We start from the raw sequence: 14,954 nt of genomic DNA, 5'->3' as shown, positions 1-14,954 counted from the left end.
CGCGCACACAATGAGCAGTGTACATATGGATCACGTTATAACAATTTAAAACACTAGTGACCTGCCATGGCTACACACGGACAGCACTAAGTATCTACAGCCAAACAACTGGTAGCAATAATTTTCATCATGGGGCAGTTATAAAAAAAAATCAGGGAACTACATTAGATTATTGGATATTATCACTTTCACATAAATTATTTAAGCAGCACATGCCTCTTGCCATTGTGTTACAGCACCTAAATGCATGAGGAGACTGCCCCGACAATAACCTCCTAACAATAAGAGCCATACATCTGAGGCACTGCACCTCCACAGATGCTCATTTGTTGGCAGAGCAGTTGCACCAGTCCACCATGAGTATAAAAATCCCTAGCTTTCATATATAGAAAGGGGACTTCAGACATGTATGGGAGGGAGGGAGGGGGAGAGAGAGAGAGAGAGAGAGAGAGAGAGAGAGAGAGAGAGAGAGAGAGAGAGATTCCTGGTAATAATTTCATGTGACTCAGCGTGCTTGTCAAAGTCTTTCAGCTTGGATATTACATAGGCGATTTGCATTTCCCCAGTGCATTATCCAACCAGGAACCTGACAGGCTCATCTACATACATACCCTGCAACCAAGGATAGCAGAGGCTATTTTGTACCACTACTAGTCATTTCCCTTCCTGTTCCACTTGCAAACTGAGCAAGGGGAAAATGTCTATATGCGCCTTATGAGCCCTGATTTCTTGCATCTTATCTTCGGGATCCTTACGCGAAATGTATTTAGATGTTAGTAGCATCGGTCTGCAGTCAGCTTCAAATGCCAGTTCTCTGAATTATTTAGATAGTGTTCCTTAAAAAAATGTCTCCTTCCCTCCAGAGATTCCCGTTTGAATTCACAAAGCATTTCTGTAATACTTGCGTGTTGATTGAACCTGCAGGTAAAAAGTCTAGAAGCCTACCTCAGAATATCCTTCACTGTCTTATTTCAATCTGACCTGGTGGGGGTCCCAAATAATCGAGCAGTACTCAGAAAAGGTCACTCTAGTGTTCTATATGCGGTCTCCTTTACAGACGAATCAGACTTAACTAAAAATTCTCCCAATAAACTGAAGTCTACCATTCACCTTCCCCAATACAATCCTTAGATGCACGTTCCATTTCATATCGCTTTGCCATGTTGTGCTTGGATTTTTAATCGAACTGGACTGTGTCAAGTAACATGTTACTAATTCTGTAGTTGAACATTATGGGATGTATTTATATATTTATTTATTTGTTTTGTTGCTTTCCCTACTCATGTGTCAGCTTCATTTTCCCACATTTAGGGCTAGCTGCTAGTCATCTCACCAACTAGAAATTTTGCCTCATCTTTTGTCCTCCTACAGTCACTCACCACCACCACCACCACCACCACCACCACCACAGAATCATCAGCAAACACCCACATATTGTGCTAACCGGTCCAGCAAATCATTTATGTATGTCGAGAGTAGTAGTGGTCCGATCACACTTTTCTGTGGCACTCTCTACAATACTCATGTCCTCTAACAAACACTCGCTATCGAGGACAGCGTACTGGGTCCTGTTAATTAAGAAGTCTTCGAGCCACTTTCATATCGAGGAACCTATTCTCTTTGCTTATACCTTTAGGTCTGCAATGGGGCACAGTGTCAAATACCTGACGGTAATCGAGGGACATGGACTCTACGGGTTGCTCTTCATCTTTGTTTGCAGGGTGCAATGTGAGAAAAGGGCATGCTGAGTTTCAGATGAGTGCTGCTTTCTAAAACTTTGTTGATTTGTGAACAGTAGGCTTTCCCGTCTCAAGGAACTTTATTATATTCAAACTGAGAATATGTTCCAGAATTCTGCAGCAAACTGATGTTAAGGATATGTCTGTAATTTTGCAGATCTGTTCTTTTGCTCATCTTGTATACAGGAGCTGCCTTTGCTTTTTCCCAGTCGCTTAGGACCTTTCAGTGGGGGAGAGATTTGTGATAAATGCAAGCTAAGTAAGAGGCCCTTGCCATAGTGTATTCTTTGTAAAATGGAATTGGGTTTCCATCTCTGCCTGGTGCCTTATTTCTTTTCAACTCTTTCAGTTGCTTCTCTACACCTGGGATGCTTATTACTGTGTCCTCCATGTGGGAATCTGTGCAATGATCAAACAATGACATGATCCTCCTGTGTGAATGATTTCTTAAACACAAAATTTTAAACTTCAGCTTTCGTTTTGCTATCTTTTGTTGTCACACCAGCGTGGCCAATGATCGACTGGATAGAAGCCTTCGGCCTGCTTAGCAGGTTTATATGGGACCAGAATTTTCTCAGGTTCTCAGCTAGGCCCTTTGGTAAGGTATGACAGTAGTGGTTGTATGCTTTACGCACTGATCTATTTACAGATGCACATGTGCACAAATCTCTACCAACTTCTGTGTATCGTCATTTGCACGTTCTCTTTCAGACTGAGAGTGCAACAGTCTTCTTCTTCAGCATTTTCCAAATTTTGTTATTAAACCATTGTGGTTTTTTCCAACTTTAATCCACTTACTTGGCACATACTTCTCCAGAGCATGCTTTACAATCCATTTAAATTTTGCTTACATTTCTGCTACTTGAATCATACCGAAACTAAATGATGTCCATTCATTGTCTAAGTGGGATGCTAGAAGTGTTTCATCTGCTGTTTCTAGCATACATACTCACAAAGACTTCTTGATCGATTTGTTAACTTTTGTAACCTTCATTGCTGTATCATCATGGTCACAAACCCTGTTTCTATACTGACACTCTCGATAAGATCAGTCCTGTTTGTAGCAACAATGTCTAAAATGTTTCGATTGTTCTGTGGGACACCTCGAGGGGCCGCCTCTCAACCCTACAGGCTCTGTTGCCGAGGCCCTTCCAGTGGACCCGACGCAGGGAATTGCCCTTACTGCAGGGTGGAGGGTGGAGGGTGGTTGGTGGATGGTAACACGTTCACATTACTTGAGGTGGAGTGCCAATCTGTTAAGGCTGGCTGTTTGGCCTTGCTCATTCCTCCTTTGAGTGGACAGGTGGCCACTACCTAAGCAGGGTCCTAGCAGGCACACAGAGAGATGGAATTGTTAGTCATGGGAGCTCCAGTGCTAGGCATGTTATGGAGCCTCGTAGGGAAACAGTGTTCAGGGCCAGAAAGAAAGCCAATGTGCACTCTGGGTCAGCCGAGGGGCTTCATCCAAAATGTTAACCATGCAGGGTGCAGTTTTCTGTAAGTTGTGGCTCGCATCGGCACCAGTGGGTTCATAGGCCGTCCTCGGTTCAAATTGGTGACTGGCAGAAGTAGTGAAGGCTGCTGGCCTCGTTACATGCTGAAGCAGCAGCCTGAAGACAGCAACTGCAACCAAAGGTGCCTTCAGCTGTTGATGAACTGAGGCCAACTCCTCCTGCATCTGCACACAGCATGTGTACACATCCTGTCAATCCCAGCACTACTAAGAAAACATAGAAAAATCTAAATGTGTAACTAGCTACTGTGCAGGTGTGTAGCAGGCAACAGTCGGAAAAGGTGACTTATAGTTTAATGTGGACTCCGAAATGTTTTGTTTTCAAATGTGCCTTGCTTCCCTTGATTATGATCCCAAATCCGCAGTCATCAGATGAAAAAACTGAGGAATGGCACCGTATAATACTGGAAATCAGCGATTGAAAGTGAGTGTATGAAATAACTTGTTGATATGTGAAGAAAGACTTCAGTACATTTTATGTGGAGAACTCTCAGAAAGTTGTGTGCAAAATGGATGCCGCATTTGTTGAATGCCGACCAAAACGAAACACGAAATCTCTAAGCAGTGTGTTAACTATTATAAAACAAATCCAATTTATTCTGTTGTCAAATTGTTACTGCTGGTAAGATGTGGGGCCACCACTTAACACCAACAATGAAAAAAAAAGATAAAAAATGTGCCTTGCACAAAAATAATGAACTCGCCCAAAAACTAGACTCAAAAATTGACTGTAAAATAAAACAAATTTTTCTCATCTCTCGGTACAACATGTGTTGTCAGTAGTCAAAACTTGTAGAAATAGATCACTAGTTGAGCTTTGAGGAGACGCAAATCAGTTCTCTAATCTGCATTGAGAGCAGCTCAGATTCATTGAAGATTGCAGATTTGGGAGCATCTTCAAGAGAAGCAAGGCACATTTGAATCTTGCTGCCTGTTTTTTAGCTGTTAGTTATGGACGGCTAGGCTCCTGATAAATCTTCACTGAGTTGGACTAATATACATAGGTGAAATGTATATCAAACTGCTATGTGGGTGGTGACCTGTGTTTTCGGGGATACAAGGGTAAAATATACACAACTCTTCAGAATTACTTGGATGGGGAAAAGAGAGTATGAGAGGAGGAGATGTGGCACCCTCTGACTTCCATTTATTTCCACACGAAAAATTCTGGAAAAAGTTTTGTGTCCAGTGGATATTGCGCCATCCATAGATGGGTGCATACAGGCCTTTAAGAATCAGACATCAGGGATGAAAACATTGGACCCAGAACATTTACCCAAAAAAAGTCCTATGTTGTTCACTGTTTAAATACCTGATCTAGAAAAATATAAATACTGTAATACTTGCTGCTGTTTCTTACTTGGTGAAATGGAAATTGTGTAGGGTCCTGTTCTATGCATTGATTACCAGTTGTTGCAGGATTTGACTATACCTTCATTAGCAGACAAAGTAGAGTGAAAATAGAGGTGAAATGGGTAATGTAAGAGAAACAGCAAGTAAATACAAACTATGCTCTGATGAGAAGTGTAGATATAAAATGAGTCAGCTCAACAAAGTAAAAGGGGGTAAGTGAAATGCTCTTAAGTTGTTCTTCAGTATTTGAAAAGGAAAATGAAGGGAAACCGTTTCATGAATATTGTTAGCCAACAAAGGAGAAAGACACCACCAAGAATTTGAATTTAAGTGAAATTAATGTATGAAGTGGAACGGGAAAAAACTATTAAGAGGCTGTATGAGAATGCAAGCTTTATTGGCAGATTTTACATACCTTATTAGCAGCCAATACTGTTAGGAGCTTCCCTCAATGCAAATTAGCAAACTTATTTGCTTCTTCTCAAAGCTTAGCTTGTGGTCTCTTTCTACCAGTTTCAGCTATTACATGACATGTTATACCTAGAGCGAAGAAAAAATTGATTCACTTATGGACAATTTTTGGGCCTGCTGTTTGCCAGTTTAAATTTATATACTCATCATCAGCTAATTGGAAACAAATCAGAGAGTGACAAGCCATACATGTCACAAGAAACCAACCAAAGCAAAGGTATACCTTCTTGCACTCAGTGTTAAAAGTTACTAAAACATATTATTAAAAATTAACTCGAGACGTAGAAATAGAATAAATATTCCCTCGAAGTGAGCAAGGGTGTAATGAAAACATCAAAAATAATATCTCAGAACCAATAATGTAAAGATTTAAACAGTATACTAACATAAATTGACATACTAGTGCAGGTGATATTGTGGAACCTTTTCTAGTGCATGTATACTGTGACTAAAACTATCAGCGAAAGCTTACCATAAATTGAGGAAAAAAAAAAAAACTGCACATCCAGTAATGAAAGTGTACCATCACAGGCTCCAACTAGTGTATGTGTAAAATATCAGATTATTAGCAGTGTGTCCAAGAGTGGTACCAATGTCGGCAGAAATGTAATTGTCGTCAGAAATGTAATTGTCGTCAGCTGGTTATGTTATACAGCAGTTCAGCCATGATTGACAGCAGTGCAGCTATGAGTGAGTGAATCAGTGAAGTTCTATGAACATCTTAAGAGTGGAACAGGGAAACCCCAGTTGTTAATTGTGTCTTCGTGGACATATAAAAGTACGAATCACTTAACAGCTAGGTTAAATCACTGAAATCTGGATGATAGAGGGACTGCAATAACTACAAGTTTTTGAAGAGATATGAAGCGCTAGAGTTGAGAGGAATAATGAAATTACTACAACCTGTTATTGAAGAAGGCAAGCTTAACTACTTTGTTTATATTGAAGAACTATACAAGGTTCATGTAATGACTGGCCATGGTGGATGCAACTGAATGCTAATATACTTAGTCAAAGAACCATAATATAACGTACAGAGATGTCCGGATTTATCTTAGCTTATGTGAGCCATGTTTACAAAAACAAAAAGTCAGAAGAAAGGAATATTAGTGAAATCTGTGCTGTTCAAAGAGTTAAATTCCAAATATCAAGCCGATGTCGTAAACTTCCAATCGCAATCGGATGGAGATTATAAATTTGTAATGGTTTATCAATACTTTCTCACTAAATTCATTGTTCTCAGGCCACTGTAGTATGAAACAACTTAATATTGTTAAGTGCTCCCACACTGTTGCAATCAGACAATAGTAGAGAGTTCATTAACAAAATAATGAGTGCTTAACTGAACTATTACCTAATGTTGAGATTGTGCACAGTAAACCTGGACATAGCCACAGCTACAGCCATAGCCATAGCCATAGCCAAGGCAACATAGACTGAGCAAATCAAGACATAGAAAATATGCTACCTACATTAATGCAGGAGTACAACACCATTGAGTGGGGCTGTGCACTAAGGTTTGTGCAGTTAATGAACAGTGCTGCACATTTTGGAATTAAGCAATGTTTGTATGCACTCCTAATCATGGTTTGTCATCATAAAGTCTACCTCCTGAAGCATTGGTGAACATTCACTCTGAGGACAACTTTGAAAATATAATTAATCAAGTGAGTGTTGGCAGCAAGAAAGGGAATGGAACTTTTTAGGATAATTATCATAGCAAATTGTCGGTGCAAGAGGATGATATACCAACAGGAACAGAGGTTGAGAACAGAGAGAAAGTGTTTATTACAGACTGTAATGAATACTACCTGACTGGTTTAGGCGAGTCCGCTCGTACTGTTAAAAAAAAAACAAAGAACTAAGGTGTAAAAGTGCTTAGAAGGGCAATCGTAAAGAATGCAACTGTGCTCAAATTGTCATTTTCCACAGTGGAAAATGACTATATGGTAAGCTTTCTAGTTCCTGACTTTGATTGAGCAAGAGGAGATGTAAGGTTGATCTTGGGTGTTTCTCTCGAGACAACTGCTGGTGGCTTGTACTGAATCAGGATGAGATGATGTGCTGAGCCAACCTTACCCAAGGTAATAAATTGATTGTTTTTAAATATTTCAGGAAGGGACAATACAATACTTATCTGTGACTACGACTGCAACATTATTTTGTTTTCACGTCCCAGTTCAGTACTTGCACTCTCAGAATAATCTTAGAGGAGGTTGTTCCAGCAGTGAAAATTATTGCCCTGTGGACAGTTGCAATGTCTCAGTCAACAGGGAGTGGCCAGGGATTCTTTAAATGCAACTGCCAGTACAAATGTCAGACTTGGCGATGGTTTTGCAAAGAGAAAAAGTGGTATACAACTCTTTAAGTGCCATGGTGCACAACCATGCTGCAATAAATGAATTTTATATGTGATATGACTATGTTTTCAAATTGCAGTTCATAAAATGCAACTTTCGAAATGTGACTGTTTTGTTATTGCAACCATCTTTCACATTCCTGATCTCCTGGCAGTACAGGTATCCCTAGTGAATGTGTATTGTGTGGCAAAACTGGAATCAATAGTCCACTTTCACTAAAGTGGACATTGAAGGTTCACCATTACCTGTGATGGTATACCTTTCCTGAAACACCCACATCTATTATACCACATATTTAAGCATATATTTATCCTATTACTCCGTCTAGAGCATATTTTTTTGATGTGCTTCAATAACTTTCAACACAGAATTCATGAAGCTATGTATGTTTTGGTTTGTTATTCATAACACACACACATATGGTTTGTTACTCTTTGTTTACAATTAGCTGATGAAAAGTTATAACTGTGCTTACACATCTGACAGCACCTCTTGAGCATGGATACCTGTTGTTCTTTTGATGTTGAGTGGTTTTGATGCTGTATTATATTATTGGCGTATTGATGTGACATGCCATGATATGTAAATAATATAATGTTCATAAGTATTAGGCTATAATACCTCATGTGTAATTGGTTGCACTATATGCATTTCCGGTTGTTTCGTGCTTGTATGCTGTATACAGATAGTCTGATTTTTAACCACAACTGGTAGTGACAACAAAGGACACAGCTGCTTGTCATACATTTTACAAAATGTTTCACAGCTGTTGGCAATAGCATTCCAAAAAAGTAACTTTTTATCTAATCTTTTTGCTTTACAGTGTTAGGTTGAAAAATAAAGTACACACAAGTTACATTATCTTTATTGACATCACACATTACATTTAGTTATATTATTGAAGAAAAAGAACATTAACACCAACTCTTTTAAATTAAATCATGTAAAGAAGAAATTATTCAGCATTTATATATTTCAAATTTTTTCAAAAGAAAGTGTTGTCATAACTTCAATGTTCTTTTCGGAGATATTATGCTACTGATCCCTCAAGGCATCACTATAGTGTGAAAACAACTGGCTGGAGTCTGTATTTAAACGTGGAATACAAACTGCCTTGACAATTTCCACATTTCCTATTGGCATGAAAAGTTTCTTTTCTGCCAAATTATGAAAGGATTTGCATCCCTTCAGAATATGTTAACTTCTAAGACCCGCTTTTCGGGCCATAGGCATAAGGAGAACATTGAGAGAAGCATTCAGTAAGTCTGAAATTAAATTTTGGCAACCGATCTAACTAAAAACTCGAAGAGGTTTTGATCTTACATAAAATCAGTATCCAGTTCGAAATCCTGAGAGAAGATCAAAATACTAATTTCGGTCTTCCGAAATTACTTCACTGTGGAAGAGTGTAAAGCAGTCCCTGCTTTTGATCTCTGTAAGGACAGTAGAATAACAGATATTGAGACAGTCGACGGTGGAATAGAAAAGCATCTACGATCTATTAGTAGTGGAAAGGCATCAGGACCAGGTGAGATACCTGCAAGATTCAACAAGGTTATGCAAAAGAACTTACTCCCCTTGTAGGAGCAGTTCATTGTCGATCGCAGGAGCAATGAAGAGTACCTAATGACTGGAAGAAAGTGCAGGCTATTCCTTTTTTCTGGAAGGATCATAGGAGAGATACAAATACAGGTAATTAAGGTCTATACTGTGGACACCAGTATAGATTTGCAGAATGACCTACAGAGGATCAATCAATGGTGTAGAGTCTAGAGTTGACCCTGAACGTAAGTAAATCTAACACATTGTGTACACATAGGAAAAGAAATCCATTACTGTACAACTATACTATTGATGATAAATTTCTGGAAATAGTAGCTACTGTAAAATATCTAGTGGTAACTGTCAAGAGTGACTTTAAGTGGAATGACCATATAAAAAGTAGTAGGGGAAGCAGATGCCAGACTAAGATTTGTGGGAAGAATTTTAAGGACATGCAACTAATCCACAAAGGTTGGAGGTTTACAAGACACTTGTTCCACACATTCTCGAGTATTGTTCATCAGTCTGAGATCCTTACCAGCTAGGACTGATAGAGAAGATAGGGAAGATCTAATGAAGAATGGCATGTTTCATCATGGGTTTGTTCTGTCGGCATGAGAGCTTTATAGAGATGCTCAGCAAACTCCAGTTACAGACGTTGCAAGAGAAGTTATGCATCGCAGAGAGGTTTACTATTAAAATATCAAGAAAGCATCTTCCATGAAGAGTCAGGCAACATATTACTTTCTCCCACAAACATCTCGTGAAGTGACCACAATGAGAAAATTCGAGAAATTAGAGCTAATATGCAGGCTTACCAACAGTCGTTCTTTCCATGCACCATTCCCAAGTGGAACAGGGAAGGGGGTATCAGTCAGTTGTACCAGAAGCACCCTCACCCACACATCACTAGGTGGCTTGCAGAGTATGATGTAGATGTAGATTTAAGGTAGGTTGGTGGAAGCTGCTGAGGTGACTTAGGATTCAACTGAGAACATGTACACACACACACACACACACACACACACACACACACACACACACACACACACACACACACACACACTCCTTTCCCTTTATAACACATTCATCCATGTCACTTTTTGTCATGACTTCCAATACACACTGTAGACAAATTTTGCCGTGGTTTGTGTCACTTGGGCCTTAAACTGACTCTGATGGTAGCAGGAGTGGTGAACATCAGTATCAAAAATGTTTGAAGCAAAACTGGGTTACATTCCTGGAACTAAGAAAGTTGCACCCAAGCAGCCAACTGCCAAATTTGTGTAAGCTGAGCCTTCGCTCGAAGCTGAATAGAATTGATTATAATTATGTATAATGGTCTTCTGTAGTTTGTAATAAGGTGGGGAATAAAGTTAGTAGGTAGTATATAGTGCGGTGTAAGATAGTGAAAAGGCCACCTATATTATCTGTTAAACTGGCAGTTGATGGCAAAAAATATTGCAGTGAACTGTAGAAATTATGGTGTAAGTTTTTACTATCTTACTCAGTCTGCCAATCATTTGCAATCTTAATTGACATTTCATATAATCTTTCATTTTGTTTTCAGAGACAAACTGGGTCCAGTGAAATTGAACCGGTACAAAGATGACTTGTTGTTTTATATGTTTTATACAAACATTGGTGATGTGGCACAGTTGGCTGCAGCAACAGAGTTGTAAGTATTGTTGTTGTCATACGAGTTATCTATTGTAAAGTGGTTGATTAGGAGACCAGAACATGTTTTAACAAAATTCTTCTTTTGATTTTGTATTATTTTAAATCAATAAGAACCACCACACTATTGGTATGTTACAGTGTGTGTGTGTGTGTGTGTGTGTGTGTGTGTGTGTGTGTGTGTGTGTGCGCGCTACAAACCTACGGCATGGATTTAAACACCTCATAATGTTCTGTACCATACCGCATCTGCTGTAACAAGTGAAGTGTTTTAACCGTAACATTGCATACCCTTTAAATGAGTCCATCTCGTAATCCACCAGCCAATATCCTTTTAAATACAGTCAATTCTTAAGCATGTATTGAGAGTGGTGAAGTTTAAAGAGCTTTGTAATTGCAATTGCAATAATTTCAGTCATATTGCAGTTGTGAGATTAGCATTATCCTGAAATATGGTAATTGATAAAAAAATATTATACTGATTACTGACTACATACAGTTTTCCAATTTTCAGCACTATATATGAACTTTAGATTGATAATGGTAGTTATAGCTGGATCTCCACAAAGACTAATAGCTTTTACGTGAAACAGTATTTGATTGAAAATATCCAAATTGACACCTGGGACAAAAATTTTCAGGCATATTCACTGTAGTTCTGCAGATTGTCGGTAGACGTGTTAGCAGGCTAGTCTCTTAGTAAAAGAGTTCAACGAAATGTTCCGTTAGCACCATACCAGTTCTGCAGTGTTAGGAAAAACCAGTGTCCACTGTTCACAGAAAATCTGTCTATACTGCCTTGAGTTAAGTAGACTCCATCATTATCTTGCTGATTTTTTGACAATGTGACAGTGTACTAGGTAGGACACAGTGCCTTGTCCTTTATGCACCATCAAATAATGAATAGTCATTCAGTACTCAGCAAACAGGAGCAATTACCCATTGTCACCACAAACAATAACACTGGATACCCAGTCAGTCGTGGAAATGTTATGGCTTTGAGGAAATATTACCTGTGAGCATTTAATGAGTTCCTCCCTCTACTTCCTGTTTTCCTTCAATTTACGATGACCAGACAGTGGATATACTGTTTGAGCTCAATCATATTCCACTAGTGCAATTAGACATTGGATATTGATGAGTGGGTTGTGATGGCCAATTTGTACAATAGTTATTTCTTTCTTGTCATTTATAATAATACAAGGCTATAGTGTCTCTTTGTTGATACACCTAGCTTTTTGGTGCAGAGATTCACATTGGACTCTCACATGGGAGAAGTGAAGTTCAAAATTCTGCCCAGCTATCCTACTGTGGTTTCTCTAATTGATTAAGGTGAGTGCCGCAATGGTTCCTTTTCAAAAGGACGTGACCATTTTCCTTCCTGATCATTGTCCAGTCCCATCTTCTGCATGGTTTCTAATTACCTTACTGTTGACAGGATGTTAAACCCTTACCTTCATTCCTTTATGTGTGCGACCTTCAGTTGAACATAGAATGCTTCTCTTTATGGCTGTACTCCTGGCTGAGCCTTATGTGTGGAAATTTCTGAATAAAATTTCATTTGTCCCATACTCAAAGTTGGCTGTAACACACTTTCTGTTACAAAGTGTGATGTGACTAAAGAAGCACTCTATCAGTCTGAATTTTGACCTTCACTCTTCTAAGGCCATTTAATATGTGACATCAGTGTAGCCACGAGGATAGTTTGTTACATAGCTGCTATGTGAATTTTATTTTAAAGATCTTCCTCTTTCAAGGTGATGCAATTTTCACAAACAACATGCTATAATAAAGTTCCCATTTGTGATTTTCCATAAGTGATTGTCAGTTTTTGACTTGATTGTATAATATATTTCCAACAGGTAACAGTAACACACTAAAAATATATTTAATTTTTGTCTCAGTGTGGTGAAATTAATTGTAGAACTAACATGTTACTATTTTGATTATTGTAGGTACAACAGGGAGTGGCGGTATCACACAGAAGAGAAGGTTTGGATTACACAAGCACCAGGAATGGGAGCTGTTGAAAAGACTTCGACATACGAACGTGGTACATACTTCTTTTTTGATGCACAAAATTGGCGAAAAGTGGCTAAGGAATTTCACCTTGACTACAATAAGCTGGAGGGCAGACCTCAAATGCCATCAACGATTAATCAGTCCCAAACTGTCATGTAATTTCATTTTATAAATATATATTTTTGAATAAAATATGCAAAAATAGTAATATATGTGGACACTGTAAGTATGCAAGAGAAAATGAAGTAAGAGGCACAGCAAAAGCGGATTTCTATTTTCTGAGTACGTTTTTATCTTTTAATGTCACATTCTACATGATTCGTCGGGTGTGGCTCTCAGCGTAACATTGCCAGAAGTGTACTGTGTAATACATAATTGTATGTACAAGAGTAGTGATCTGCAGACTGGTATCATGTTCAACAAAAGGAAGAAAGGACTTATTTTCCTTCAGTTATGTTGTCAATATTTTGATTAGTTCAGTTTTGTATGTTTTGTTTTATTTCATTTCTTAATTGTGTTGTTTGTATGAGAACCTGTTTACAACATTCATGTATATGTACATATTGTATGTCGAGCTGTCTCTAAAATTTGAGACAGCCAGAATCGTGAACTTATTATATGCGTTTAAATGGTTATTGTTATGAAGAATCCTGAATATTTTATTTTTCCCTTGTAACATAGATTTTTTTTACATATCTTTACTGTAACTTCTACTTATGTGACTGACCTGCTTTAATCAAGCTAATATCTGAAACACAAGCAGAGACAGTAGTCATGTGCTTTTAGATTTGGATTGTGCACATGATACTCTTTAAGTTCTACTGTAACATCTGACACTCTTCCTCATTGTTGCTAAATACATTCTTTGTCTGTGCCTGATGAACTATAAATTTTATTTGGCAATCCAAAATGTGTGTGGAGGGCCTTCATTTTGACATAATATTAAAATTTCACTTCTAATTTATTGTTTCGCATCACAGTGGAAATAATATTTAGATTGTGTTCCTTCCAAAGCCTACTTTTGAAGCAGATTTTCAAAAACCACTCAGGTACAAAACATCTTTAATTATTCAGTTTTGATGACTTTGCCTGGAAGAATATCTGCTGTTCTATTATGACAATATTATGAAAAGGAAAGATTGCTACTCCCTGTATCAAGGAAACGTTGAATCGCAGACATACACAACAGACTGCCATACTTGTTAAGCTTTTGGCCAAAAGGCCTTTTTCTAAAGTAAAAACACCATGCAAGCACAACTTGCATATGCAAATGATGATTGTCTCTGGCAACTGAGGCCTCAGTGGCCAGACACAGTGGTCGCCTGCACAAGGGTGTGTGTGTGTGTGTGTGTGTGTGTGTGTGTGTGTGTGTGTGTGTGTGTGTGTGTGGGGGGGGGGGGGGGGGGGTTTACTTTAAAGGAAGGCCTTTTGGCCAAAATCAAAATCTTTTCATTGTGTATGTCTGCATCTCAACAGCTCCTCTATATGCTGAGTAGCAAGCTTTCCTTTGCATAATATTCTCATTATTCCATCCTGGATTTTTCATAGTTTGCTGTTCTAGAATTTTTCACTACTGTTAGTGATGGTATTTTTCACTTCTTACCTGTGGAATATTTTTTTTTATGGGGTGGGGGGTTGTAATGCATTCAGTTGTTTGTAAAGCTCAGTACAAAAATGAGGTAACAGTTGCTTAAAATATCAGTCAAGTCACTTTCATATCTTTACATGCAGAATTTATTCCTGTAAATTGAGTGCTCGCTCTTTGCACTACCACCAACAAGAACAACAATGCAGTGCTCTGTTGCTTTACTAAGGACTCAATGGTGCACATGTCATCTTAAACTTCCCAATGACAGGGAAGACAGTGTCACCATGTTTGTGAATTATACGGCTGTGTAACAGTATTCTGCCATGCTACTGTATTTATGAAATATTTATTTGAGATGGAAAAAACCCTGTCAAATTTTACGTATTTGAGCAAAGAAAAGTGCCTAAAATGGGCCACTGCTCCGCATACTCAGCCTGCTCCACACACTCAGTCTTTTCTACATGGCACAATAATAGCAAGGAGATCTTAAACTGTCTTGAAATATCAGTAATGGGGTTATCCTACACAAAACCATTTTAGCTTGCAGGTTAACAATGTGGCCATCTTCAACACGGAAAATACCTATACCGTGAAAAGTTTTTTGTGTACAATGCCACCATCCATACCGTGGAAATACGGTGGTAAACATTTGGTGACAAAACTAAAGTGCCTGTTTTTAAATTTAAGAT

At 38.5% G+C, this 14,954-nt stretch overlaps 1 protein-coding gene across 3 annotated transcripts in view; it reads left to right on the top strand.

Moving 5' to 3' along the window:
• LOC126184026 (CCR4-NOT transcription complex subunit 2) overlaps positions 1-13,325 on the top strand; it is a 105,663-nt gene extending 92,338 nt beyond the window's left edge. For all 3 annotated transcript variants that reach the window (XM_049926381.1, XM_049926383.1, XM_049926380.1), the window contains exons 7-8: positions 10,549-10,656; positions 12,611-13,325. In XM_049926381.1, coding sequence (XP_049782338.1) covers positions 10,549-10,656; positions 12,611-12,836 — 334 coding nt within the window. In that variant the 3' untranslated portion in view covers positions 12,837-13,325. The remainder of the gene's footprint in view (positions 1-10,548; positions 10,657-12,610) is intronic.
• Positions 13,326-14,954: the final 1,629 nt, after the last annotated feature.

Source organism: Schistocerca cancellata, chromosome 4 (genome assembly GCF_023864275.1).
Source record: "Schistocerca cancellata isolate TAMUIC-IGC-003103 chromosome 4, iqSchCanc2.1, whole genome shotgun sequence".
Taxonomy (NCBI): domain Eukaryota; kingdom Metazoa; phylum Arthropoda; class Insecta; order Orthoptera; family Acrididae; genus Schistocerca; species Schistocerca cancellata.
The sequence above is the reverse complement of the archived record's forward strand: the minus strand, read 5'-3'. Positions and strand labels throughout refer to the sequence as shown.